Source organism: Magnolia sinica, chromosome 6, assembly GCF_029962835.1.
Source record: "Magnolia sinica isolate HGM2019 chromosome 6, MsV1, whole genome shotgun sequence".
Classification (NCBI taxonomy): domain Eukaryota; kingdom Viridiplantae; phylum Streptophyta; class Magnoliopsida; order Magnoliales; family Magnoliaceae; genus Magnolia; species Magnolia sinica.
In genome coordinates this window covers 24,488,093-24,512,872 of record NC_080578.1, presented here as the reverse complement: position 1 = coordinate 24,512,872, position 24,780 = coordinate 24,488,093, and the positions used below count along the sequence as shown (strand labels likewise).

Below are 24,780 nucleotides of genomic sequence, written 5' to 3'. Positions count from 1 at the left end.
GAGAACGGATTGGCTACTCCCCCTGACACCAACCCGTGGCTGGTGGTCGGTGCTCTGTGGGCCTCACCATGATGTACATGTTTCATCCATTCCGTTAATCCATTTTTACAGATCATTTTATGGCTTTTTATACAAAATGATAGGAATATAAATCTTAGGTGGGCCACACTAGAGGACAAAAATAATTAATGGATATGCACAATTAAAATCCTCTTAAAGCCCACTGTAATGTTTATTTGACATCCAATCTGTTGATTTGTCATAAAGACCCAAATGAAGGGAAAAAATAAATATTAGCTTGATCCAAAACTTTTATGGCCACCAAAACGTTTTTAATGGTCAAAATTCATTCAACACTGCTTCCTATAATGTGGTCCAATTGAGATTGAGATATACTTCATTTTTTTATTATACCATAAAATGATATATAAAAATAGATGGACAGCATGGATGACACACATACATCATGGTGGACCCCACAGAGCACCGACCACCAGCCAATGGCTGGTGTCAGGGAGAGTAGCCAATCCGTTCCCGTAGGAGCCAATCCGTTCCCCCGACTAGAGCACCGTACGATACCTACCGGCTACTTACGCATCAGAGAAGCGGATTGGCTGGTGTGTTAACGTCGCCAAGTTATTTAGGTCCCATCGTGAGGTATCTGTTACATCCAAACTGTCCATCCACTTGGTGAGATCATCCTAATTTCTTAGCTTAAAAATAGAATAGATCGACAGATCAAGTGAACCACACTGCAAAAATCAACGGAGGATTGAATGTCTACCATTGAAACCTTTTTCGAATAACAATAGTTTTGGATCAATATGATCTTTGTTTTTGCTCTTCATCTACCTCTTTGTAACCTTATAAAGAAATTGAATGGAAAATAAACATAATCATAAGCCCTACAAATGTTTTAACAGTGAAAATTATTGCCCTCACTGTTATTCATGGTGTGGTCCAGTTGAAAGTTGAATATGATTCACTTTTAGATTAGTTCTCTAAAATGATTTCTCAAAATGTATGAACGGTCATCACTGACCAATGCAACTTTATTCTCCTTTGAACAGTTTTGTGGGACGCGGATTTCCTGCAAAGCCTTTCGCATTTCCTGCACCGGAATCTTAGGTGGGGCCCACCGTGATGTTTGTTAGGAATCCACTCCGTTCATCCGTTTTTTGAGATCATTTTAGATTATGAGACCAAAATTTAGCAGGATCCAAGACTTAAATGGGCTGTATTAAAGGAAAAGGTGGTTAGCGAAATTCCTAACCTTGAAACCGCCCTGGGTTCGACTTACATGCATACATACCGTTAATAACGTCATTCGTACTGGGATGAACTGAAAATACAAATATTAGCATGATTCAAAACTTCAGTGGCCCACGAATATTTCAACTGTGGACGTTCAATTATCATGTTTTCGGCCCACTTGAGCATTGGATGCAGTTCATTTTATTTTTATGTCCTAAAATGATCTCAAAAAACGGATGGACGGAGTGGATTCCTGAAAAACATCACGGTGGGCCCCACCTAAGATCCCATCGCAGGAACTTCCTTACAAAGGCTTTTGCAGGAAATCCGCGTCCGGTTTTGTGGATCGTAAACGCTCGTCTTCGCAAGACGCATAACCACATCAGCCAGGTCGGTGGTGTGCGGTACACCAGGCAATCCGCCTCCCAGCATCAGTAGGCAATCCGCGTCCCTGATGCACAGGCAATTTCAAGCGAGTAGGTTATTTGTATTTAATAAATTAAAATTTAAAAAAAAAAAATTATTAAAAAAAAAAAGACAACTAAGAAAGGGACCCACAGGATTAGTCAATATTGCATAACAAAACGTGTTCCCGCGAGTACGATTCGCAATAGAAATAAGAAAAAAGGAGAAAAGAAATAAGAGGGAAGAAGACAACGGTAAAAAGAGGAAGATGAGAGAGAGAGAGTCGCGAGACTCCGCTCAAGAGAGGAGAGAGAAGTCTCTGCGATTTTTATTTTTTGTTTTCCCTCTGTTCAACTAGTCTGGCGGCTATCATCTCCTTCGAAGCGATCGCGCTTGGAGTTCGTTGAAGTACAGAGCTTCTTCATCGAGTCTCCACTTATTTCGTCGACTTTCTTCTCCTTCGAGGTTAGTTCTTCTGTTTCCGAGCTTTCGCGGGCTAAAACCATGAGAATTTCATGAATCCAGGGGATCTTCTTGAAACCCTAGCTCTTTGATTTGATTTTTACAGGAATCGACTCTTTTTTGGGAATCCCGACTGAGACGAGTTGAATCCAAATGATTTTTTTAAAATCTGGTCTAAATCGGTTTTCGAGGTCCTTTTTCATGAAAACCGAGTGTTTTCTTTTTTTTCCCTTAAACTTAGAGATTCTTCTAGATAAAATTGGAAGATTTGAGCTTGCGAATCGAACTGGTGTGGTTGAATTTCCTTCTAGTGAGAATCTGTTGTTTGAAATTCGGTTTTCGAGGTCCTTTTTCATGAAAACCGAGTGTTTTCTTTTTTTTTCCCTTAAACTTTGAGATTCTTCTAGATAAAATTGGAAGATTTGAGCTTGCGAATCGAACTGGTGTGGTTGAATTTCCTTCTAGTGAGAATCTGTTGTTTGAAATTCGGAGAGAATCTGTGGATTTTGCAGATTTTCTCGTGATGTTTTTTTCCTGAGTTCCACTCGTGAAAGTAAAAAGATTTTTTTTTTTTCTTGAACTGCATTCTTTTGGTCTTTTGTTAAACATTGAAAACATGTCTTTCTGAAATAGCTTTTTTGCTCAGAAAGCCATGATTCTTGGCAACTTGGACAAATCTGGAGGAGTTTCGAAATTCTTTTGATTGCTCGGTTGAATTTCACTACGCCGATATTCGGCTACTGTTGCTGGAGTTATGTGCATGAGCAGATAGCAATTTGTTCTGTGCTTCTGAATTCTGGTATCCAAAATGTCGACTGATATGCTTGTGAATGCTTCGCTTGTTCCGGTTTCGGAAGTCCTTAGTAAGATTATCGAGGAGATCTATGAGACCATTAAGGCTGCCCACGATGTTCTCATTGAGAAGGAGAGCTTCGCAATGCTCTCTAGTTACTTGGATAGGATTGTTCCTGTCCTAGAAGAGCTGAAGAACATCCAGAGTTCCGAGAGCTTGAAAAACGTCGTGGAGATCCTTGGAAAAGAGATAAAAGTTGCGAAGCAGCTAACTCAGGAGTGCAACAAGAGAAACAGGCTCTACCTGTTAGTCAATTGTAGGAAAATTGTCAAACGCTTACAGCTCACGACAAGAGAGATCAGCCGAGCGCTGAGCCTTATCCCTTTGGCTTCGTTGGATCTTCCGTTGAGCATAAATGAGGAAATTGGTAGGCTTTGTGATAATATGCAGACGGTTGAGTTTCAGGCAGCTGCTGCGGAGGAAGAGGTGTTGGAGAGGATTGAATCAGGAATTCAGGAGAGGAATGCTGACCGTTCTTATGCGAATAGTTTGATGGTCCTCATTGCACAGGCTGTTGGAATCTCGAACGATCAGTCAGCATTGAAGAGGGAACTCGACGAATTCAAGAACGAAATAGCGGATGCACAGATTAGAAAGGACCAGCAAGAGGCTATTCAAATGGATCAGATTATTGCATTGCTCGGAAGGGCAGATGCGGCTCTGTCTCCTGAAGAGAAAGAGAAGAAATATTACAGCAAGCGGAATTCTTTAGGAAATCAACCATTGGAACCCCTTCAATCATTTTACTGTCCGATTACCCGCGATGTTATGTTCGAACCAGTGGAGACTTCATCTGGTCAGACATTTGAGAGAAGCGCCATAGAGAAGTGGTTTGCGGATGGGAATACCACCTGCCCGTTGACCATGACTTCCTTGAATAGCAAAATTCTAAGGCCTAACATTACTCTTCGGAAATCGATTGAAGAATGGAAGGATAGAAACGCAATGATTACAATCGCTTCCATGAAGCCTAAGCTCAGCTCAGGTGATGAGCAAGAAGTTCTTCAGTGCTTGAGCCAGCTTCAGGATCTTTGCAAAGAAAGAGACTTGCATCGAGAATGGGTAGCATTGGAGAATTACATACCAATACTTGTTGGCTTTCTTGGCGGAAGCAATCGTCAGATGAGGAGTCATGCTTTGTCCATCCTTTGCTTATTGGCTAAGGATAGTGACGACAATAAGGTATCCTTTTTCGAAAAATCCATACTCATTACTTCAGTTACATTTTTTGTTTTGGTTAACAGGGCCTGATAGAGAACAAAACTTCAGCATCTTGTAAACCAAGCCTTGTAATTGATTTTATCATCATCATCATAGCCATGTCCCAGCTATTTGGGATCAGCTTTGCAATCTCATTTTGCAACAGGAATTATCGTGATTGATTGGCAATAGTTTTGATAACTGGCTGCCCAAATAACATCAGCCTTTCTCCCTTACCAGATCTTGGGACTGGAGTTTAATCCTTGGAATTTCATTTAATAATCCAACATAGGTCATTGTTTGATACCAACTAAATTATCCCATTTACTGAGATATTATATCAAGGCCTCACTTAGTCAACAAGGACAACTTTTTATCTGGCTATCAGATTTCTTGCTTCTTTCTCATGAACAAACTGAAATTGGTGATTGCAGAAAAGAATTGCTGAAGTGGATAATGCCATTGACTTCATTGTCCGTTCTCTTGCAAAGCATATCAGTGAAAGTAAACTGGCAGTGGCTTTATTGTTGGAACTATCAAAAAATGACATGGTCTCCAACAATATTGGGAAGGTACAGGGTTGCATACTCCTTCTGGTGACAATAAAAAACAGTGATGATGCTCAAGCTACGAAAGATGCAAAGGAGGTTTTGGAGAACCTCTCATTCCTTGATCAGAATGTTGTACAGATGGCGAAGGCAAATTATTTCAAACCTTTGCTGCAGCGGCTTTCTTCAGGTGCATTCTCTAATCATGCCATTCTTTGCAGCTTTTTGGTTGAACAAGAATGCTCCCGTGGATGTTAAATAAATATTAAGTTTGTACATAATTTTCTGTAGTTATGCTAAATCCTATTAATATTGCTTTAGTCCTGGCTCAGTGTAGAAAAATTTGCTAGCAAGAAATGACTTATCACTTAAGCTTATTAACAAGGTCAAACATATCTTGCAAAAGACTACTTTATTACACTTCCGAACATTTTTATTTTTTATTTTTAAATTTTAAGAGGTCACTTCGGAACATTCATTATTCCATGAATTGCTGAAAATGAAACGTGGTTCATCAAAATGTAAGATCTTACGTCTCAAGTAAGGCTTGCTGTAAGGCCATATTTGCCTGGTCTTAAACCTTCATTAGTGTACATAGTTCTCTACCACTTTTCTTAGCATGTGAATTTGCCTATAACCAAGTCCATATTGTGATCCTTGTGTGTTTTGTGAACCCCATATGCCTTCTTCTTTTTTCTTTTTTCTTTTTTCTTTTTTTCTTTTTTTTTTTTTTCCTTTTTTTTTTTTCCTGACAAAGCCTATCAGCACTACTAGAATGATTACTCTTAGTCATTTAGCCAAATCAATGCACATATGCAACCTGGTGAAACTCACTGCCACTTGAAACTTGTATCAGAAAATGCATTTACTATTGTTGGTTATTGCTTTTCATTTAAGTCTGATATCCATTTTCCCATTCATGTCTTTGTTTTGTAAATGACATTAGTACCATTCTTATGAACGTTGGTTTTCAGTCTGCTTTTCAATTGTTTGTTCTTTGCACGCATGTTTACCAATCAAGGTATCATGCAGACCCACTATTTTCTTCAAGTTAGGCCAAAAGGGCAAAGTATCACTTCATCCAGGATTTCTTGTCACCTTGGAAGGCATTATTGAACGGTCATTGCTGGACCAGATCCTGTAAAGTTTGCTATGGAAGAATTAACAGTACGGTTGCAAGGCGGAGAATGGATCAAGAGATGAAGCTTATTCTCCCATGTCCCCATCGTCACCAAAGAAATGGCAGAGATCTATATGAGGCAACATCCTTTTGACAATTTGCCCACTCTTTAGTTACAATCACTTGGCCATCCAAGCAAAAGAAATTGTTATTAGAGCCATTACAATAGAAGCTCTCCTGGTTAACAAGACGGTTAGTGAACATTTTTTGCATTATACAACTCTGCTAGAAGATCTGATTGGAAAGACCATGAATGGTCACATGTCCAGACATGAGTTTCCTCCATGTTTGTGAATAAGCCAACCAACCAGTAACTGATTAATTTCCCTCACCATCCACCCTTATTCAAGCTAGTGCATCTCAAGGCTCTTGATATGAATCTCGCTCTAAGAAAGTTGCATAAAATATTCTGGCTTCTATCTCTAGTCGACATCTACCTTGAGAATTGAGCAATCGTTGATGTTACAGGATGTCCAGATCTCCCTTAATGCTTTGAACAACTTTCCTTTAATTTTTAGTGCTTTTAGACACATGATGGTCTAATCGTTGGTCCACCTAAGGCTGTCAATGGGCTGGGTCTAGGCCCAGGTGAATCAAAATCAAGTTTTCAAATGGGGCTGGCCTGACAGGCCAACCTGCTCAAATTCAGGGTCAAAATCAACTCCATCCCTGGCCCCTTGGGTGTGTTATGACTTTTTTCTGTGAGAAGTGGGTGTCGTCAGCCCTTGTTTTTTGGGTTTTTGCTGGAATTTTTTTATTTCTTCTTAAGCAACCACCAAAAACAAGAATCATGAAGTTTCATCAAGATTTGGGTGTGCTATGACGTTTTTTTTTTTTTTGAGAAGTGGGTGTAGTTGGCCATTGTTTTTTGGGTTTTTGCTGAATTTTTTTATTTTATTCCTTCTTATTCTGATTTATTGGGTTATGAAATGCAATGTCGAATCATGTTGATGGTGATTGTGTAGTTGATGTTTTCATTCCATGCTTAAAGGTATTGCGCACACAAAGTGTTCGACATACTGCTCGACTCAACTTAACCTTACTCTTACTCGGGTGGTAGACTCTCAGGAGTTTCAACAACAGGTCAAGGGTTCGAGTACCCATTGGTGGTGAAATTCCACTAGTGCGTGTGTGGGGTGTGTGTGCATGTGTTAAAAAAAAAAGTAGTGGAGGTTTTCTTTTCTATTCATATCTCTTCCTTTATTGGGCCCTTGTTGTTAGTTGTATGAGTGTAATTCACTCACATAGTGTTGCACATGTTGCATGCATGTCTTCATATACTATTGTGTGTATCCTCTCAAGTATTGTGAGTGGACTTCACTAATTTATTATGCAATGTTGCACATGTTTGTGAGAAGATTTTGAATGCGAATGATGGGTTGGTGACTCGATAGTTGTCGAGTTTGGTTATGACCTCTTATTTGAATAGAAGATTCAACGAACGAAGAAAGTTCAAGCTATATTCTATAGATAATCAATAATCGAAGATCTTGTATCCTGCTAAGTTGTTTTTTAGGGGCAACAACTATCCATGCTGATCATCATCATCTTCGTCGTATGTATTCCTAGCTGGGCATGATTGATATCCATGCTCCAACTTGAGGGAGAGAGTGGAAATACATATAATTTTGTTTTTGTGTGTGTATATATGTTTTGTACTCCTGTGGAGCATTGTATCTTTCTTTCAAGTTAATATCTGTGTGTGTTAGGCAAGAGACTAACATACACAACACAAGTTACCCTAGTCTCTCTCTCTCTCTCTCTCTCTCTCTCTCTCTCTCTCTCCAACAAATTTCTTCTACAATCTATTTTTACTTAAGTAACAATTAGCTAAAAGCTACAATTTCATCATCTTCTTCTTTTTCAAAATACTTGCGAATTATCCTTCCAAGGTTGATTGCTGAACTTGTAATGTATAAAAAGTGCCATTATCACTTGTTATTTGTAAGCACTCAAGACTATCCATAATGCAGGATCAAATGCTTCGAAAATGATCATGGCAAAGGCTTTGTCTGAAATGGAGTTGACTGATCACAGCAAGGCCACTCTGTTTGACGATGGGGTGCTAGAGCCGCTTCTTCAATTGATCTTCGAAGGTGATGCGGAGGTGAAGCAGGTGGCTGTTAAAGCTCTTCAGAACCTCTCAAGCTTACCCAGAAATGGCTTGCTGATGATTAGAAAAGGGGCAGTAGGTCAGCTTCTTAGCCTCCTCCACTACTTTACATCGTCTCAAACTTTGAGAGAACAGGTGGCAGCTACCATCATGAACCTTGCCATGTCAGCCACGTCTCCAGAAGCTGGTGAGACACCAGTGACATTGCTGGAATCTGATGATGACATCTATAAACTCTTCTCCTTAATTAGCTTGACTGGCCCTGATGTACAACGAAGCATTCTCCGAACCTTTCATGCTATGTGCCAACAACCCTCAGCAACGGACATGAGGGCTAAGCTAAGACAGGTAGGCTTCCATGTGGTTGCTCTCTCTCTTGTCTGCTAGACAGTATTATGCGCTTGTTATTTTTTACTGATTCTGGTTGCTTGTGTTTATTTACAGTGTTCAGCAGTTCACGTTTTGGTTCCATTATGTGAGCACAATAACTTAGACATTCGGGCAAATGCCGTGAAGCTGTTCTTTTGCTTGACGGTAGATAGTGACGACGGCACATTATCAGAGCATGTTAATCAGAAGTGTGTGGAGACTTTACTCATGATAATTAAGACTTCTGGTGATGAGGAAGAGAAAACTGCTGCAATGGGAATCATCTCTAACCTCCCTCCAGACCATACTGAGATCACTCAGTTCCTTCTAGATGCTGGGGCTCTTCCCATCGTCATTGGATTTCTCACTGATGGAAACCACAATGGCTCATCTAGAAATCAGCTAATAGAGAATGCTGCTGGAGTTTTATGCCGTTTCACCGTATCGTCAAATCCCGAGTGGCAGAGGAGAGCAGCCAGCGCCGGCATTATCCCAGTGCTGGTCCACTTGCTGTCATCTGGCACTGCCTTGACAAAGCGCAATGCTGCCATTTCGCTGGCTCAACTTTCTGATAGTTCTTTAGGCCTGAGCAGGCGAGTAGAGCAACGCCGGGGCTTCTTGTGCTGCTCACCTCCACCTGAACCTGGCTGCCCGGTGCACTTGGGCATGTGTACGGTCGAGTCGTCATTTTGCCTTCTGGAAGCCAATGCAGTGGAACCACTGGTGAGGGTGCTTGGAGAGCTGGATGTTGGAGCCAGCAAGGCTGCTTTACGTGCGCTATCGACACTGATCGAAGCTGAAAGGCTGCAGGATGGCAGTAAGGTGATCTCTGAGGCGAAAGGAATTGCAGCGATCATAAAGCTACTGACCTCCCCTTCTGCCGACTTGCAGGAGAAGGCTCTTCATGTTCTAGAGAGGATTTTCCGGCTGGAGGAGCACAAGCGCAAGTATGGAGCTTCGGCTCAGATGCCTTTAGTTGACATAACTCAGAGAGGAACCAGTACTATGAAACCACTGGCGGCCAAAATACTTGCTCACTTGAATGTGCTTCACGATCAGTCTTCTTATTTCTAATGGTGGTGGGAGTACCATCTTTGGCTGGATTTGAATTGAATGGGGAATTGCACATTGACAAAGTTTAGCATGCAAAGAAGCTGATGATGCACAGCTTGATTCTTTGAATAACTCACGAACTTCCGAACCTAATATCATTTGCCATTGGTGAAGTGAACATAGGTCATCCTTATCAAAATGATGAGTTGCTTCGACCTCAGAAGGCTCAGAGAGAAGAGTCGTATGAAGCTTGCATTCCCTATCGTCTTCCTCTTATTGTGTATACCACAAACCTATGTGACTTCTTCTGGATTTCCTCATCTTTATAGCAGGGAAGGGCAAGCATAGGCTCTGACATCTGAAGAAGTGGAGCTAAGATGACTTTAATCTCTCAGAAATAAGTTTTTCAAATCCTCATTCACGGAAAGGCTGATTGGATTTTGGCCCTCTTCTCAAAGGGGATCAAGAATGCGGATTCGGGTGGCATTGAGTTCTTAGCTGGATATGCTTAAAGGGGCATGGAAAATTGTCGGATGTTTGTAAGTAGACATGGAGGTAGATTCTGCATTTTATTGGACAGGAACATGATTTATTTGTATGGAAGGTGATTCATCCCTGGGTATCAATGAGCGTTTCCTATCATTTCTCTGCTGATCTGGGCATATTGAAGCTGAAGGAAATCAGAAAGACGCAGCAGTGTATTTGAATTTCTCCAACTCGGATGTCAATGTTCTTCTCTTCTTTTGTATTTAATTCATTCCTTTTCCTCTTGAAATGAAATCTATCATTCCAGAACAGGATGATTTTTGGGTTGGTTTGGAGCTCTCACTGATTCCTCCAATTAGTCATATGACAAACAGTGTAAACACCTCTGGCTTCTCTGGATTTCTACAATTCAGATCTAACTGACATTTGTTTTGATGTGTTTGATGTCTCCTCCCCCTGAAATATGGCAAGGTTTCTTTGAGCACTGCCTGGCCTTTCAAAACCCAGAACTATTTCAGATTTTCAGGTTGTTTGTATCGTAACAGCCTCCTTCAAGCAACCAGGTGACAAACGGCAGACATCCTCAGCCAAATGGCAGGAAAGCCTTACCTCAAAAGTTCCATTGCCTGGAGTCTCTAAGTTTGTGGCTGCACTTACTGTCATGCTTCAGGATGCAGATAGATGCACATTTCCATAAAAGCGGGGAGTGTGGTGCGTCATCTAGACTATTGATCTGATGGTGCCACAGTGGAGCGGGGATATGTGCAAAAGCATCCAGGTTGGACAACCCTATCTATCCAATCTTTGGTCTTCCTTTACAGAACGTTACATTTACTTTTTTCTCAACCATCTACACATAGGCTACTAATTGAAGGAATAGGAGTTAAGATCCTCCAATCTGGAAGATTTTTGGAGCATCTCCCGACTCCCATCAAAAGTGAGGCCCATCACACAATGGTCTGGAACTCTGAGCCATGGGCCTCATTTATGTATGGAATGGGCACGTCCTGATTCTGATCCTGGTGCATCAGGACCTCATAATTCCTCAAAAAATAATAATAATAATAATAAATAAATATCTCCTTTAAAATGGCATGTCATAAAAATCAAACCACATATTCCTTGTAGTCAGGCAGGACTTTTTCTTTCAGCTGGAAGAACTTTTTCTCACCCTGATAGCAGAGATAATATGACTCGTATAATATGAGAGTAGAAGGAACTCAATTATATTGATAAAAATGAGAAAGTAAAAAACTTCAAATTTAAAAAAAATAAAAATAAAATCAAACCACATATTCCTTATGGTGTTCTATATGAAGTACTTGAGATCCATACAAACTTTCAGTAAAGAGCCATTTTTCTGCCATTTACACTGGAGAAATGATTCAGATGGAATGAAAAATCTACGTACAACTGTATTTCCTTTGACATTGGTTTATCCGTGAACAGCAGCACAAATCTGGACTCAAGAAAGCGGGCAACCTTCAACAATGATGCCCTCTGCTGTCAGGCAGAAGCCAACAGGCAACTGTCCAATTTGCTTCCCCACCAATTGAGGCTGATCTTCTCGAACTCCAAGGTCAGAAACAGCCCGCACCCCATGAAGGCTAGACCAGCACCAAGTGCACCAGAGAGCTTGTAGTTGTGAAGCTGCCACCAATCATGCCAGTACCTATACATGGTGAAGCCGGAAATGAACGCGATGATGATCCAGCTAGTGAAGTTGACAGGCGTGGCCGGAAGCAGGTTATGCATGGTGCCTATGAGGATGGGCATGTTAACGAGGCAGACCCAATGGTGCTTCAGTAAGGCCTTGTGGGCAAACTAGACAAGGAAAGCAGCAAGGGGCCCAGCTAGGAAGAACTGGCTGATGGCTGATTTAGTGCTGAGGTCTCTGGAGAGTCTTCGTAGTCTGATCAGCTCCCATATGACCGAGGCATTGTAGAACATGTGGGTCACCTGGGAGCTCCATGGGCTGTTTGCAAGGAGTGAGGCTATGTCGCAGATTTCAGGCAGGGATGGTGTCCATGAGCCACCACGCAGTAACTAGGTAAACCAGTGCGGCTACGAAGGACTCCACCTCGCAACCATTGTCATCCTTGGAATCCATGCTGTTTCGCTGCAAAAGATAAGATATTACACTGATCTGGCTCCGATGGCGCTAGACAAGAGGAGCACCTTTCATTGATCCAGACTGTTCATCTGGTGGACCCCACCATTAGATAATACACTGATCTGACCCTGATTGCACTATACAAGAGGCGCACCTTTCAGCTATTGAGACTGTTCACCGTTGGGCCCCACCATGGATGGCGAATTGAATTCCCTCAGTAAAACAATTGCAACCATCCGATATTTGTTTCATTGCATATCGAATGTTCGCTAGAAATGTTCTCTTTAACTTTCCATTTCAAGTCAGTGATTGGTTGGGACCACCTGGTGGGAGATATGGTAGGCCCCTCCAGATGAATGGTCTAGGTGATTAGAAGGTGGGCCCCATGTGTGCAGTATGTTTGCCTGAATAAGGAAGAAGGCACTAAGTCGGCCGAACATGGTATTCCCTCCTGTGAATCTTGAAGTTCATGTTCTGAAGGGCCTATCTGGGTTGCTGCTTGATTGAAACAATGTGGCACCCTCAATTGGCTGGTTCAGTCCACGACTGGCCCATCGGATCATTGCTATGGAGGCTGGACCACGTAAGGGTCCCACAAGTTCAGAATCCTGGGCCTCATCAAGCAATACATTTGCTGAAGATGAGGTCATTCCTTCTTAGAGATATACTAAGGTGGGCCGTGAACATTGTCCTGGGAGGGATTTCATGGAGTGATCAGCTTGAAATCTTGCCGAAATGTGATGGCCAGCGATGTACTGATGTGACTGTAGACTTTGAAGCACATGTTCGCAACTGGACAGCCTGGATACGCGTACCCAATGATAAATTCGCAGGTGATGTTCAATCTTAGCGTCTTTTTACTAGCAAAATGGGCTAATGCGAGGCAATTGACATGGATGAGGTGCCAAGAGGGTCATTCTACCGACCAAAGTTGTTGCTCAAATCCAGTTGGATCCTATCTCACCTCCAATGAGCTACTAGGTATCTGCATTTTAATGGAGAATCAAGAAGACACTGGGGGAGCCGGTTGTGGCCGGGGACCCTCCGATACCTAAGTAAGGTGTATGGACTTAAAAGTAGGCGTAGTAAAATCACGATAGTTGTGTGTACCTTTCTTTTGGGCAAGGTGGTATATTTATAGGTGGCCTCCGAAGGGGCCCATATTGGAGTCGGAATCTGTTCTTGAATATTTCTCAAATTATGCCTCGATTGGCGTAATCTTTAGCCGATACTTCACTGGAGAATCCCGCCCATACACGGTGCGTGATTCTCTCTAGGTATTTCCATTCCGAGCTTACGGTTGACATCCGAGGTCAAGATCAACATCCGACCTTGAGGTTGGATTGGATTGGAGGTCGAGGTCAAAGTCAAGATCAAGGTCGTTGTATGAAGTCAAGGTCGAGGTTGGCAGTCGAGGTCTGTAGGTTTGTTGACGAGTCTTATTTCCAAACCGGTTTAATTGTTTCAGCTCGATCACTGAGTTTCTCTGCTCAACTCATCTTCTCTAACCCTTAGGTACTTTAAAGAGTTCCTTCGGATGCTCTTGCTATCACGTGTCTCATACATTAGGTCAACTCAAATTTACCCATAACAACCTACATATGTAAGATGGTATCCTATTCAAAGGGAATCAACTGTGCATCTCTCAAAGTTCTCTGAAGGAGCAGATTATCCAAGAGCTACATGGAGGGCCTTCGTAGACACCTTGGACGAAATAAGACACGAGCTCTTGTTAATGAATGGTATTATTGGCTGAAATTGATAAGTGACATGGGTAAAGCAGTGCAACGCTGTTATGTTTGTCAGACCTCCAAATGACGAACTCAGAATGTGGATCTCTACACCCCGTTATTTGTGCTTGACGGCCCTTCAGAGGATTTATCTATGGACTTCCTACTTGGTATCCCACGAACACAGTGCGGCATGGATTCGATGTTCGTAGTGGTAGATCGTTTCTTAAAGATAACTCACTTTATCCTATGTAAAAAGACACTCGATGTAACACACATGGCGAATCTATTCTTCAAAAAGGTCATTCGATTATATGGGGTTCCCAAGACTATTACTTATGACTAAGACATGAAGTTCATTAGCCACTTATAACAAATTTTGTGGAATCGATACGGTATGCGACTTCAGTTCAGTAGTGCCACCGCCAACAAACTGATAGGCAGACTGAAGTTGTGAGTCGCATATTAGGAAACCTCTCCTGGTTTATTTCAAGTGATAAACCAAAGCAGTGTGATTTGGTCTTGTCTCAAGCGAAGTTTCCATTCAACAATATGGTGAACCGCTCGACAGGAAAGTCCCCATTGCAGATTGTTTATGGTCGAGTACCCCATCACACACTTAACTTAGTCCCTTTACCCTAGCTCCTATGCGTGAGCATTACAGTAGAACATATGGTGGACTGAATCATGGGCATTCATGCGGATGTATAAGCCAAGTTGTAAGCTTCAAACGACAAGAACAATGAGCAAGCTGACAAGCATTAACGACAAAGGTGTTCGAGTTGGCGACTATATTATGGCACATCTATACAAATAGAGATTTCTGACCGGAACCTACAATAAGTTGAAGAACAAGAAGATTGGACCAGTACCGATCCTCCGAAAGATTAATGACAACGTTTACGTTATTAATCTTCCGAATGACATTAAGATCTCACGTATTTTCAATGTTGCAGACTTAAACGAGTATTATGAATAGAAGCTATACGAGAACTCGGGGTCAAGTTCTTTTAAAGTAGAGGCGACTGATGTAGAGCGGGTCGCAAACACTTTTATGGCAAAGATGGACTAGAGAAGGCCCGATCGGAGGCAGAAACGATCTAGATTTTTAGAACCTTAAAACAGTCGTATTTCACAAACTGGGATGAGTTTTTCAACATATTATATATGATTTTGGAGTAGGAGAAGCTTCTTAAGCCAACCAAACCTGCTATGTAAGGTTACCCATGCCAGATTTGCGAGATTCCACCAGATCGATGATCAAAAGTCCCATTTATTTTCATTTTTATTGTTAATAGTAAATTTTAGTTTGAGTATAACTTCTGATCCTTTAAGTTGTAGAAGTCATGCCCAACATGAAAAGGGCTTAGAAAAGTTAGAGAATAACGTGGTTGGGTTGAATTAGACACTTACTATTTTTGGCCAAAAATCGTGAAGTCTAGTAGGAATAAAAGTCATCTATAAATAATAAATTTATTATTCCCAGTAAGTTAGGTTTTTAGGATTTTTGAGTTGGAGTTTGAGTTTAAAACTCCATCATAGGTTTGAGTTCCTTATTTAAAGAGTTATAATTTTATTTTTTATCATCAATCAAGCTATTTTGAATTTATTAGAAATTATTTTTACTTTTATTCCTCATGGATTCGAAGAAGCTTTACGAGGAGTATACAAAATACCATGAATTCGAAATAAATATCCTCTGAGGAAGACGGTGATCGACCTCATCACATTCCTCCCTGCGTCCGTGGGTCAAATAAGGGGATCCAAACCTGTTTAAAGGTGGTCTGATTGATCCTGAAACATCTCCATCATATGGACAAATAAATCTCGCTCAAAACAATCCATCTATATATATTTTTATACACCCAAATCTGTTCAGCTTTTGGACATTAAATCGGTCCAATTGGAATGCTACTCGGATACTCCCAAAAACTTATTCGAAGTGTACCCATTGTCGAGTCGTTGAAAGTGGTCTACTTTAGACCATTAGTCAAGTGCTGCAAACTACCCAAAATTTACTCTTTTAGACACGCAACAGTCGTCCAGCAGCAACACAAACTAAATCCCATTGCAATGTTTAGAAACTGTCCAAAATGGTTCATTTACAGGCCAAGCTTGCATGTCAGGATCTGTTCAGATCAGATCCCAAATTTGAAATATAGAACCGTTGAATTGGTACCCCTAAACTGTGATGCAGAGCGGGTCACGGACAATTTCATGGCCAAGATGGATCAGAAAAGGCCTAATCGAGACAGAAGTGATCCGGACCGTCAGACCTTAAATCGAGCGTAGCTCACAATCCGGAATGAGTCAGTCTACTTTAGCCATCTAACCCTGCTATGCCTGGTTGAGCAAGCCGGATTTGCGAAATAACCCCAGATCAATGGTCGTTTCTCCATTTTAATTCTGTTTTTACTATAAATAGTAAGTTCTAGTTTGATTATAACTCTTCATCCATTGGGCTCTAGGAGTTGCGCCCAACATGAAAAGAGCTTAGAATAATTAGAAGAACAGCTTGGTGAAGCCAAATAGGACACTTACTATTTTTGTTCGAAAATCTTGCACACCAATAGACATCACGACCGTCTATAGATAGTAAGTTTCCTATTTATAGTAAGCTGCAAATTCTAGGAGTTTTAGTTACAGTATGATTCTGAAATTTCGCTCATTGCTTGGTATCCCTATTTAAAGGGTTGTGAACTCATTTATTTCATTCATCAATCAAATTACAAATTTATCAAAATTTATTTCTATTTTTTCTTGTTTTATTTCCTCGTATATTTGAGAAGCGTCTGCGAGGAGTCCAGAGAAGTTCTGTGGATTCGGAGTAGTTATCCTTGAGGAAGACGGTGATTTTCTTCATCACGTTCATCCCTGCATGTAACTGGCACGTAAACGTTGCCCAAAATGGACCTTCACTTGTTCTGTTAGGTAGACCAATTTGAAAACCTGGCCTTTGGGCTGACCGTCCCAAGTGCCCAAAATTTGGACCCTGTTTTGAATGTCCAATCTGCCCATTAACTGCATATTAAAATTTACTTTTGATTATCACAAAATCAGACTTGTATTTTACACATTCAATGATGGAAAAATAACCACTGATTAGGTTCAGAAAATCATTTTTAAAAAATAAAAAAATAAAAAGAATATTAATCCACTTCATATACTTATTCTACCTAAAATTTTAAGTGGTCAAGGCATCTTTGGACGCCTAAAGAGGTCTACTTTAGATCCAGAAAATGAATGTCCAATAATACCTATTTGTTATTCTTTTTCCGTAAGATGTGCGATCAAATCGTCCAATCTGGACCGTGGATTTGGCAATCAACTATGTCCGAATCTAAGCCTTTGATTTGACACCTAAATCGTTCAAATCTGGAGCTTAAATCTGGCATGCAAAGGTCGTACAATCTGCCATTTGACTGATGTCCAAGCCAGCCTAGTATCTACCCTTGTTTAGCCATCCAAGTCTATTAAGGGCCTGTTTCGCCGGGCGAATCCCATGGGATTAGGAGGGATGGGATGGATTTTAAGGTAATGATGGCGGTGTCAGTGGATTGGTTTAATATCCATGAGATTGCTATATCCCAGGACAAGTTCACTGGGTCTGTTTGGCGCGCCCAACATATCCCAGGATTTTACCTTCCAATCCATCCAACCAAGGGGTGGGATCAATTTTAAGGTAATGATGGTGATGTCAGTGGATTGTTTTAAGATCCATGGGATTGCTTATATCCCAGGACAAGTTCCCTGGGTCTGTTTGGCTCATCATACATATCCCAGGATATCGCGATCCCATCCCTCCTAATACCTTGGGATCGGTCCAGCCAAACAGGCCCTAAACTTTAGGAAATTGTTTTGCCTGCACATTAGGTTTATATAGAGCTGTACACAACCAGAGTTACCTCAGTTAGCTCGCTTGACTCGACTTGAAAAAGCTCGATTTGACTCGGTTCGAAACTGAGTTCGAGTCGAGTCAAGCTGATTTTTTTAGCTCGAAAAAATTTCAAACCGAGTTCAAGCTTGGTCAAGCTCGACTCAACTCCGATCGAACCCAGCTCAAATGGGACTTGGATCGAACCAGATCGGTGACTCAGTTACTTTGGTATTGATGTTGCTCACCAACTGTTTGATGAAATGACCCAACCAAGTGTCGGCTGGTGGCAAGGAAGGTATGTATGTGAAACAAATACCTCTTTTTCTTGATTTTTATGTTGCCTATGAGGTGTTTGATGAAATACCTGTAAAAACCTCTGCTGCCGTTTTACAAACAGTGAGAATTTGAGATGCAGTCCATGTGTTCGTGAAAATGCCGCAGAGGGAAACTCAGCTTGATCTTGGCTCGAACTGGCCCGAGCTACTGACCGAACCGAGCTGAGCTAGCCAGTCAAGCTCGAGGACCGAGCCGAGCTGAGTTTGAGCTGGGGTCGGCAAGTGGCCGAGCCGAGTTGAGTTGTGCCAAGCTTGACTTGTGTACACCTCTAGGTTTATATCTCGACATCCCATGCTTGCTTATCTTTCAATTTAACCATGAATTAGATGATGCTTGAAATCATGTTATTCTCTGTTTTTTTTTTTTTTTTTTTTTTAATAGTAGATAAGAGAGTTAGTATGTTAAATGAGAATTGTAACATCATGTCATAGTGTGGACATTGAAGTTTTCTTGAGGCATGTGGGATCCGCTCGCTTTTCCATAGGTTGTCTCGCTCGAAAGCTTTCGTTTGGGGTAAGAGAATGTTATACTTAACCAAAGTCGCCACCAACCAATTATTTTGATCCTACAGTTGGTTAGACCCTATAGAAACGCTTAGGATTGAGAATCCGAAAATCCTTAACCCTAAGATGACTCTTGAGTTTGCGTTCCAAAGATTCCGAGTAAAGGACCACGCTTATAGAGAGAGGTGTTAGGCACCATGTCTACCCATACATATGTACAGTCATTACTTCACCGGATTTGACTAACTTCTAAGGAATAAGATTACTTCTCAAGTGCAGAAGATGCAACAGCAATAATGGTGGGTAATCGGTCTAAATTTTTTATGGACGAGATCCGATTATATCGGCAAGCCGTAAAGCATCGAACTAACCGAGTGCAGAGAGCAAATTATGTAGAAAAGTGATGTATGGGATGTTTGATATTATATTAATGTTTATGATAAAATGACAACTAACCGGCTAAGGTTTCTGATGGGCCTGCTCCGATTATATCGGCAAGTCATAGAGCATATGCCCATTAGTTAGATACAAGAAAAAAATGAAATGAAATGTAATGATGATGTATATGAGGAGTAAGAGGGTTAAGAAGGGAATGAGTATTGCACGATGCTAATGCTCTAATTTGATGAAATTAATTGAAGCTTGAACGGTGGGATGAGCGATAGTACCACAAGGCTAGATTAAGTGGCTCAGATTTGAACTTAGGTGGCTTATGAGACTTAGATTTTAGCTAGGCTAGGCTAGACCAAGGTTGGAATCAGTCTCACTATCCTTCTCAATCTCACTCTCCTTGGTGGAGGGATGGCTAGATGACTAAGGCTAAGGGATCTTTGGATGAGAAGGAATAGTTAAAATGAGAGTGAATCCTTTCTGGTTGTACTGGATGTTTCAAATGAGAAGGGGAGGGTGTTATTTATAACCTCCAAATCCAATTTTCTTTTAATTGTTGGTATTCCTAAGGGCAAAAGGTGGTTGAAGGGCTAGGATTGGAGATTGCCACATGGCATCATCTTATGGGTTAGATGAAGTGCTAAAAGAGTAATTTTGGATAAGGAGATAGGCATCGGAATAAATACACATCAACCGCATACTTATGGTCTGGGAAAGGGAGATCCCACATGTTTGAGGGATGCCAGCCCGAAGAGGGGGAGTGTCACGTGGCTAATGGCACGCTAGCTAATGCCGGTCCCCACTTAGACTCCCTGCTTCAATAGGCAGCCTCCCCCACACATGTGAAGGCTCTGCTGTATAGGATGATGCGTTGAGGTATTGCATGGTACTCTGATTGGGCTTGCTTTTGTGCTGTGGTTCAGGCTAGGTTTTAGGCGTAACTAGGTGAGTTGACTCGTCAGGCTGACTCAAGGTTCTAGAGTTTTAGGTTCCTAAGGTCTAGGATTAGGCTAACTAGGTTAACTAGGTTGAGTTTAGGGTTTGGGATAAGGGTTCCTAGGGTTTAGGCATATAGGATTAGGGTTTAGGATTGTGGTTTTGGTTGACCATCCAATAGTTCAAACTCAATCAGCTTATCATCCTAGGGTGGGGTGTTTACAAATGCCCCTCTTTGGTAGAATTTGTGTGCAACCAAATGCCAAAGTGAGTGGACACCCACCATTGTCAGTCAATCACGAATTGCGCTCTGGATTCGTTGTTTGTCTTTATCTCTATATCAATTGGTTGCCTAGAAATAGATAACTCGCATATATCATGAGGGTTTGAGAAAAATATTACGACTGTCTATGTGCAGGCCACCAATCACAACCTTTTCACTCTCAATTCATACTAACATCGGAAGGGTACAGTAGAGCCTAGGCACTTTCTACAGCCTTACAAGGGTATTGACCCAAACTGGAATGTCCCTTGCTTTCCATATCAACCCCAAGAGTACTCGTTTTGCTTGATCGTCAAAGTGGTTAGCTACCCTGCACTTTCTACGGCCTTACGGGGAACTCACTACACTGACTTAGACTTGATCAAGTTCTGTAAGCGTCCACACCTAGGTATGTGTGGGTGACCTTTTCCATGCAATCTTCAAGTCTTGACACTTAGGCTATAATTTGTCATTTTCGCTATTTGGATGATTTCTTCTGACCAATCTTGGCCTACCGTCTTTTCTTAACATTAGCATTTGATACGACGGAGCTGACACTGGAGTTCAGACCGATCATACTTTGATGTGCATTCGAATCCAATAATCTCTGAAAAAATCGTGAGACATCGGATCTTATTTGATTTGGCGCTGACTCCCACCCAGAGATATGGAAGATCTCTTAGTACTTTGGATGTTTGACGCTTTTGACTTTAAAAATATTTTTGAGATTTTAAAGTCGCCCCACTCTAAGGAGTGATACTCAGTGGCAGTTGTATTGCAAGATGATTTTGAAGTGGGTCCATCTTACTTGGTTGTCTCCATTAGAGATGCCTATGGGATTTCAGTAAGCATGCTTTTATTAAAAGTATGCAAGGGGTTGGTGCGTACGCTAGTTGTGATCTGATTTGACTTGGTTGCGGATTATGGATTTTAAGGATTTGACGCTTTATTTCTTGGATTTTGTTTGTTGCAATATTTAGGACTGAAATCTACAAGGTGTGGTTCATTTGGTGTAAGTCTAATTAGTGGTTGTGATCAAAAGTCCAATTTATTAGAGACGATTAATCAGTTCCATCGTCTCACGGGGTAATCAGACTTTATTTTTTTTTGGGCTTATCTGGATCATTGGTTGTGGTTAACTCCAGCTTTTATTATGGGTGATGCATGCGACCAATCAGGAGATATTCCAGCCCCTAGCCTAAGTCCTCCATATTAATGGATTGGATTGTTATGTAGATGAAGGGATCGCCCTCCTTTTAATGACCTTGTCTTCTTCTAGTGCCCATATGTTTTGGTTTCTTGCCTAGAGGAGGCTGATATCCTAGTCTTCTCCTGTTCGCATTCTCTTGATCATCAATGACTCAAGTCGAGCCTTGATATTCGAGTCGGTAGTAGAAGATTCAGTGCTCGCCAGGAAGGAAGACATAGTTTGATTCAATAGGACATGTAAGAGGAATGTAATTCGCAATCTCAAACTCAAGACTACGATATGGGATGTCCTCATCAGAGCATTATACGTCTACGGCTGAGAGGACATGATGATGATGCTAGCGCGAATAGTGGGGACATCTACACCTAGTTGTTGGCTAATGATGCTAGCACGAATAGTGGTACTGGTGTTATAGGCAACTTGTACCTCTACTTGAATGAAGATGAGGTGGGCAAGTTGTGCCCCTAGCTGGATGATGGAGTGAGTGGGTTGTGCCCCTGATTGATGACTAGAGTGGGCAAGTTGTGCCCCTGATTGACTGGAGAGGGCAGGTTTGACTGACTAGAGAGGGAAGGTTGTGCCCCTGGCTGACTGCTAAGACGAGGAAGTTGTCCCATTGGCTGGCTGGTGTGGGCAGATTGTGCCCCTGATTGAGGTTGTCCCCTTGGCTGGCTGGATTAGGCAGGTTTTGCCCCTGGTTGATTAATGCTACATCGGGGAGGTTGTCTCCTTGGTTAATTGCTGGAGGCAGAGCTTGTGCGCTTGACTAACCGAGGGTGCGAAGAATGGACTGACTGGAGATGCCCCTTGTATATTTAGGGGTACAGAGATTGGACTGACTGAAAATGTCCCAAGCAGTGTGAGGGGCTCTGAGATTAGACTGGATGAGGGTGCCCCTTGTGAGATGAGGGGCTCTAAGATTGAATTAGATGGGGTGCCCCTTGCAAGATGAAGGGCTCCGAGATTGGACTGGTTAGGGGTGCCCCTTGTAAGATAATGGGCTCCGAGATTGGACTGGTGATGGTGCCCCTTGCAGGATGAGGGGTTCAAACTCCAAATGAGAGTTAATGATATAGACAAATTAGACCAGATGGAGAGGAGATTCTTCATGAATGGTATGGGCACCCAATGTACCAGGACACGCTTAATGTTGTAGCAAGGGATTCTGAATTGCTTTATCCTTAGCTATGACAGGAGTCATAATGGTAGTTTTTCCTTAGTTGATTAAGTTTCGGACCGCGTGTTTTAAAGTGAAACAACGATCCGTTATATGACCCTAGCTTAATGGTACGCACAGTACTCATTTTCATGATATGTTCGTACTAAAGGGCCTGGTGGGGCCTAGTTGGTAACAGGGTAAGGAGTTGCCCTTGGACAAGCACTGTTAATATTTCGTTATAAGTTCGGTCTATTGATGCGAACCGCCTAGGCTCCCGAGCCATCCCCATTTTCCACCCATGATTGGGGTATTGTGGGTTCCATCTTGGTTGGTTTTTTTTTTTTTGTTGTTGTTGTTGTCCCCGCTAAGGGGTGAATGGTGCATCTTCGGTAGATGCAACAAAATCATCTTCTTCCATTGAATGGGAGATGGGAACACTTCCATTACCATTCTCGCATTCAGTAGGCGTTCCTTCCACTATCAGTTGTACCGAAGAGGCCTGATGAGACCACCAAAGGGAGATCGTCCCAACCCTTATTCCGGCTTCAACATGTACCCCGACACGGATGAGTTGGATAAAGTTGGCATATGGATGTGAGACAATGTATCTATAGATACTCAGGTTTGCCAAGTGGATGATCATGGAGATTTGCTCTTTGTCATTGATGGGTGTCTTCATTCTAACAGTCATGGCTCGCCGTGGTCAAACTTAAGAAGACAATGACTCATCATCCCTCTACCTTAGGGAAACAAAATATGCTCTTCTAAACGCCACATTAAGATTGTATGCAAAACGATCAATGAATGCTTGGGAAAATTGTTCCCAAGTTTATTCGATGGTAGTCCAATGACGTGTACTAGTCTAACGCAACGCCTTTCAGGGACTTCTGAAACAGATGAATTAATGCTCTATCATTACCTGCCACCAGTGTTTGAAATATCGGTATCGCGCAATGTATCGCACCCTTGGGATATAGATACGTATCGGTTATCGCATGGGATATATCGTTTGTATCGCATAATTTATCGCAATTTTTGGGAAACATGGGGAAACATTGGAAAACATTGGGAAAATAGTTAAATTTTTCAATGAAACTTCAGGGATTAAAAAAGACCTCCATACACACTTTTAAATCATAAAATCTCAAAAAAGAATGGCACATAATAGGTTTCCTTTTGAACTAAGACAACAATATCCAGTATCCATCCCATCCATCTGCTTTTCTATATCATTTTAGGACATTATGCAAAGAACAAAAAAAATAAATAAATAAATAAATAAAGCAGATCCAATAATTAGGTAGACCATATCATAGGAAACAATGGTGATTGACCATTAGTGGGCCACTTGAACTTTGGATATACTTCACTTTTTAGGCTAAAATCATAAAATTATATGGTAAAATAGATGGGCGGAGTGGATAAAATACATGAATTATAGTGGCCCCACAGAGTTTACTCACTACGTCATCCGCTTCCCACCCCACACAAACGCGGATTTCCGGCGAAAGCCTTTGGCAGGAAGTTCCTGCGCTAGGAACCCAGATGGGGCCCACTGTGATGTTTGTGAGAAATCCTCCCTTTCCATCAGTTTTGTGAGTTCATTTCAGGACAATATGCCAAAAATGAACCATATATAAAGCTCAAGTGGGTCGTGCTAAAGGAAAATGTGGTCAGGGAAGTTCCTACCGTTGAAACCTACCTGGGTTCGACAGTGATGTTTACATGCCATCCATACCGTTAATAACTTCATTCCTACAAGGATGAACTGAAATCACAAATATTAGCATGATTCAAAACTTTCGTGGCCCATGAATATTTCAACTGTGGACATTCAATTATCACGTTTTTGGCTCACTTGAGCTTTGGAAACGGTTCATTTTTGGCATCATGTCGTAAAATAAACTCACAAAACAGATGGACAGATAGGATTTCTCACAAACATCACAATGGGCCCCACCTGGGTTCCCAGCACAGGAACTTCCTGTGAAAGTCTTTCGTAAGTAATCCACGTCCGTCGCAGATGCTCCTCCCGCTTGAGTTGTCTGAACGGTTCAAAGTTAAATGGCCCCAACAGTAATGTATTTATTATATCTATACTGTTCATGCATTTGGAGAAATCATTTTAGATCAAATGAGTAATATCCAAAGCTCAAGTGGACCACACCACAGATAGCAGTGGGGACTGATTCTCACCGTTAAAACATTTGTAGGGCCCACCGTAAAGCCCACCATAACGTTTATTTTTCATCCAATCCATTTATTAGGTCACACAAATCTGGATGAGGAGGAAAAACAAATATCATATCGATTCAAAACTTTTGTGACCCCAAAGGGGTTT

The 24,780-nt window shown here is 41.6% G+C and overlaps 1 protein-coding gene across 2 annotated transcripts; it reads left to right on the top strand.

Moving 5' to 3' along the window:
• The first annotated feature begins 1,923 nt into the window (after positions 1-1,923).
• On the top strand, positions 1,924-10,358 carry LOC131248562 (U-box domain-containing protein 44-like). Of its 2 annotated transcripts, XM_058248901.1 has the most exons (5): positions 1,924-2,124; positions 2,768-4,156; positions 4,609-4,912; positions 7,876-8,363; positions 8,460-10,358. In XM_058248901.1, the coding sequence occupies exons 2-5, from the start codon at positions 2,930-2,932 to the stop codon at positions 9,456-9,458; spliced, it is 3,018 nt and encodes a 1,005-aa protein (XP_058104884.1). In that variant the 5' UTR covers positions 1,924-2,124; positions 2,768-2,929; the 3' UTR covers positions 9,459-10,358. The 2 variants fall into 2 exon arrangements, with proteins under 2 accessions (XP_058104884.1, XP_058104885.1); XM_058248902.1 differs by having other exon boundaries at positions 1,924-4,156.
• The last annotated feature ends 14,422 nt before the right edge of the window (positions 10,359-24,780 follow it).

What these genes read in the sequence shown, in the direction of transcription:
- LOC131248562 (XM_058248901.1), top strand. Translation starts at nt 2,930, where the DNA reads ATGTCGACTGATATGCTTGTGAATGCTTCGCTTGTTCCGGTTTCGGAA. An exon ending in AGGATAGTGACGACAATAAG is followed by an intron (nt 4,157 to 4,608) that starts GTATCCTTTTTC and finishes TGGTGATTGCAG; the next exon opens with AAAAGAATTGCTGAAGTGGA. An exon ending in TGAGGGCTAAGCTAAGACAG is followed by an intron (nt 8,364 to 8,459) that starts GTAGGCTTCCAT and finishes GTTTATTTACAG; the next exon opens with TGTTCAGCAGTTCACGTTTT.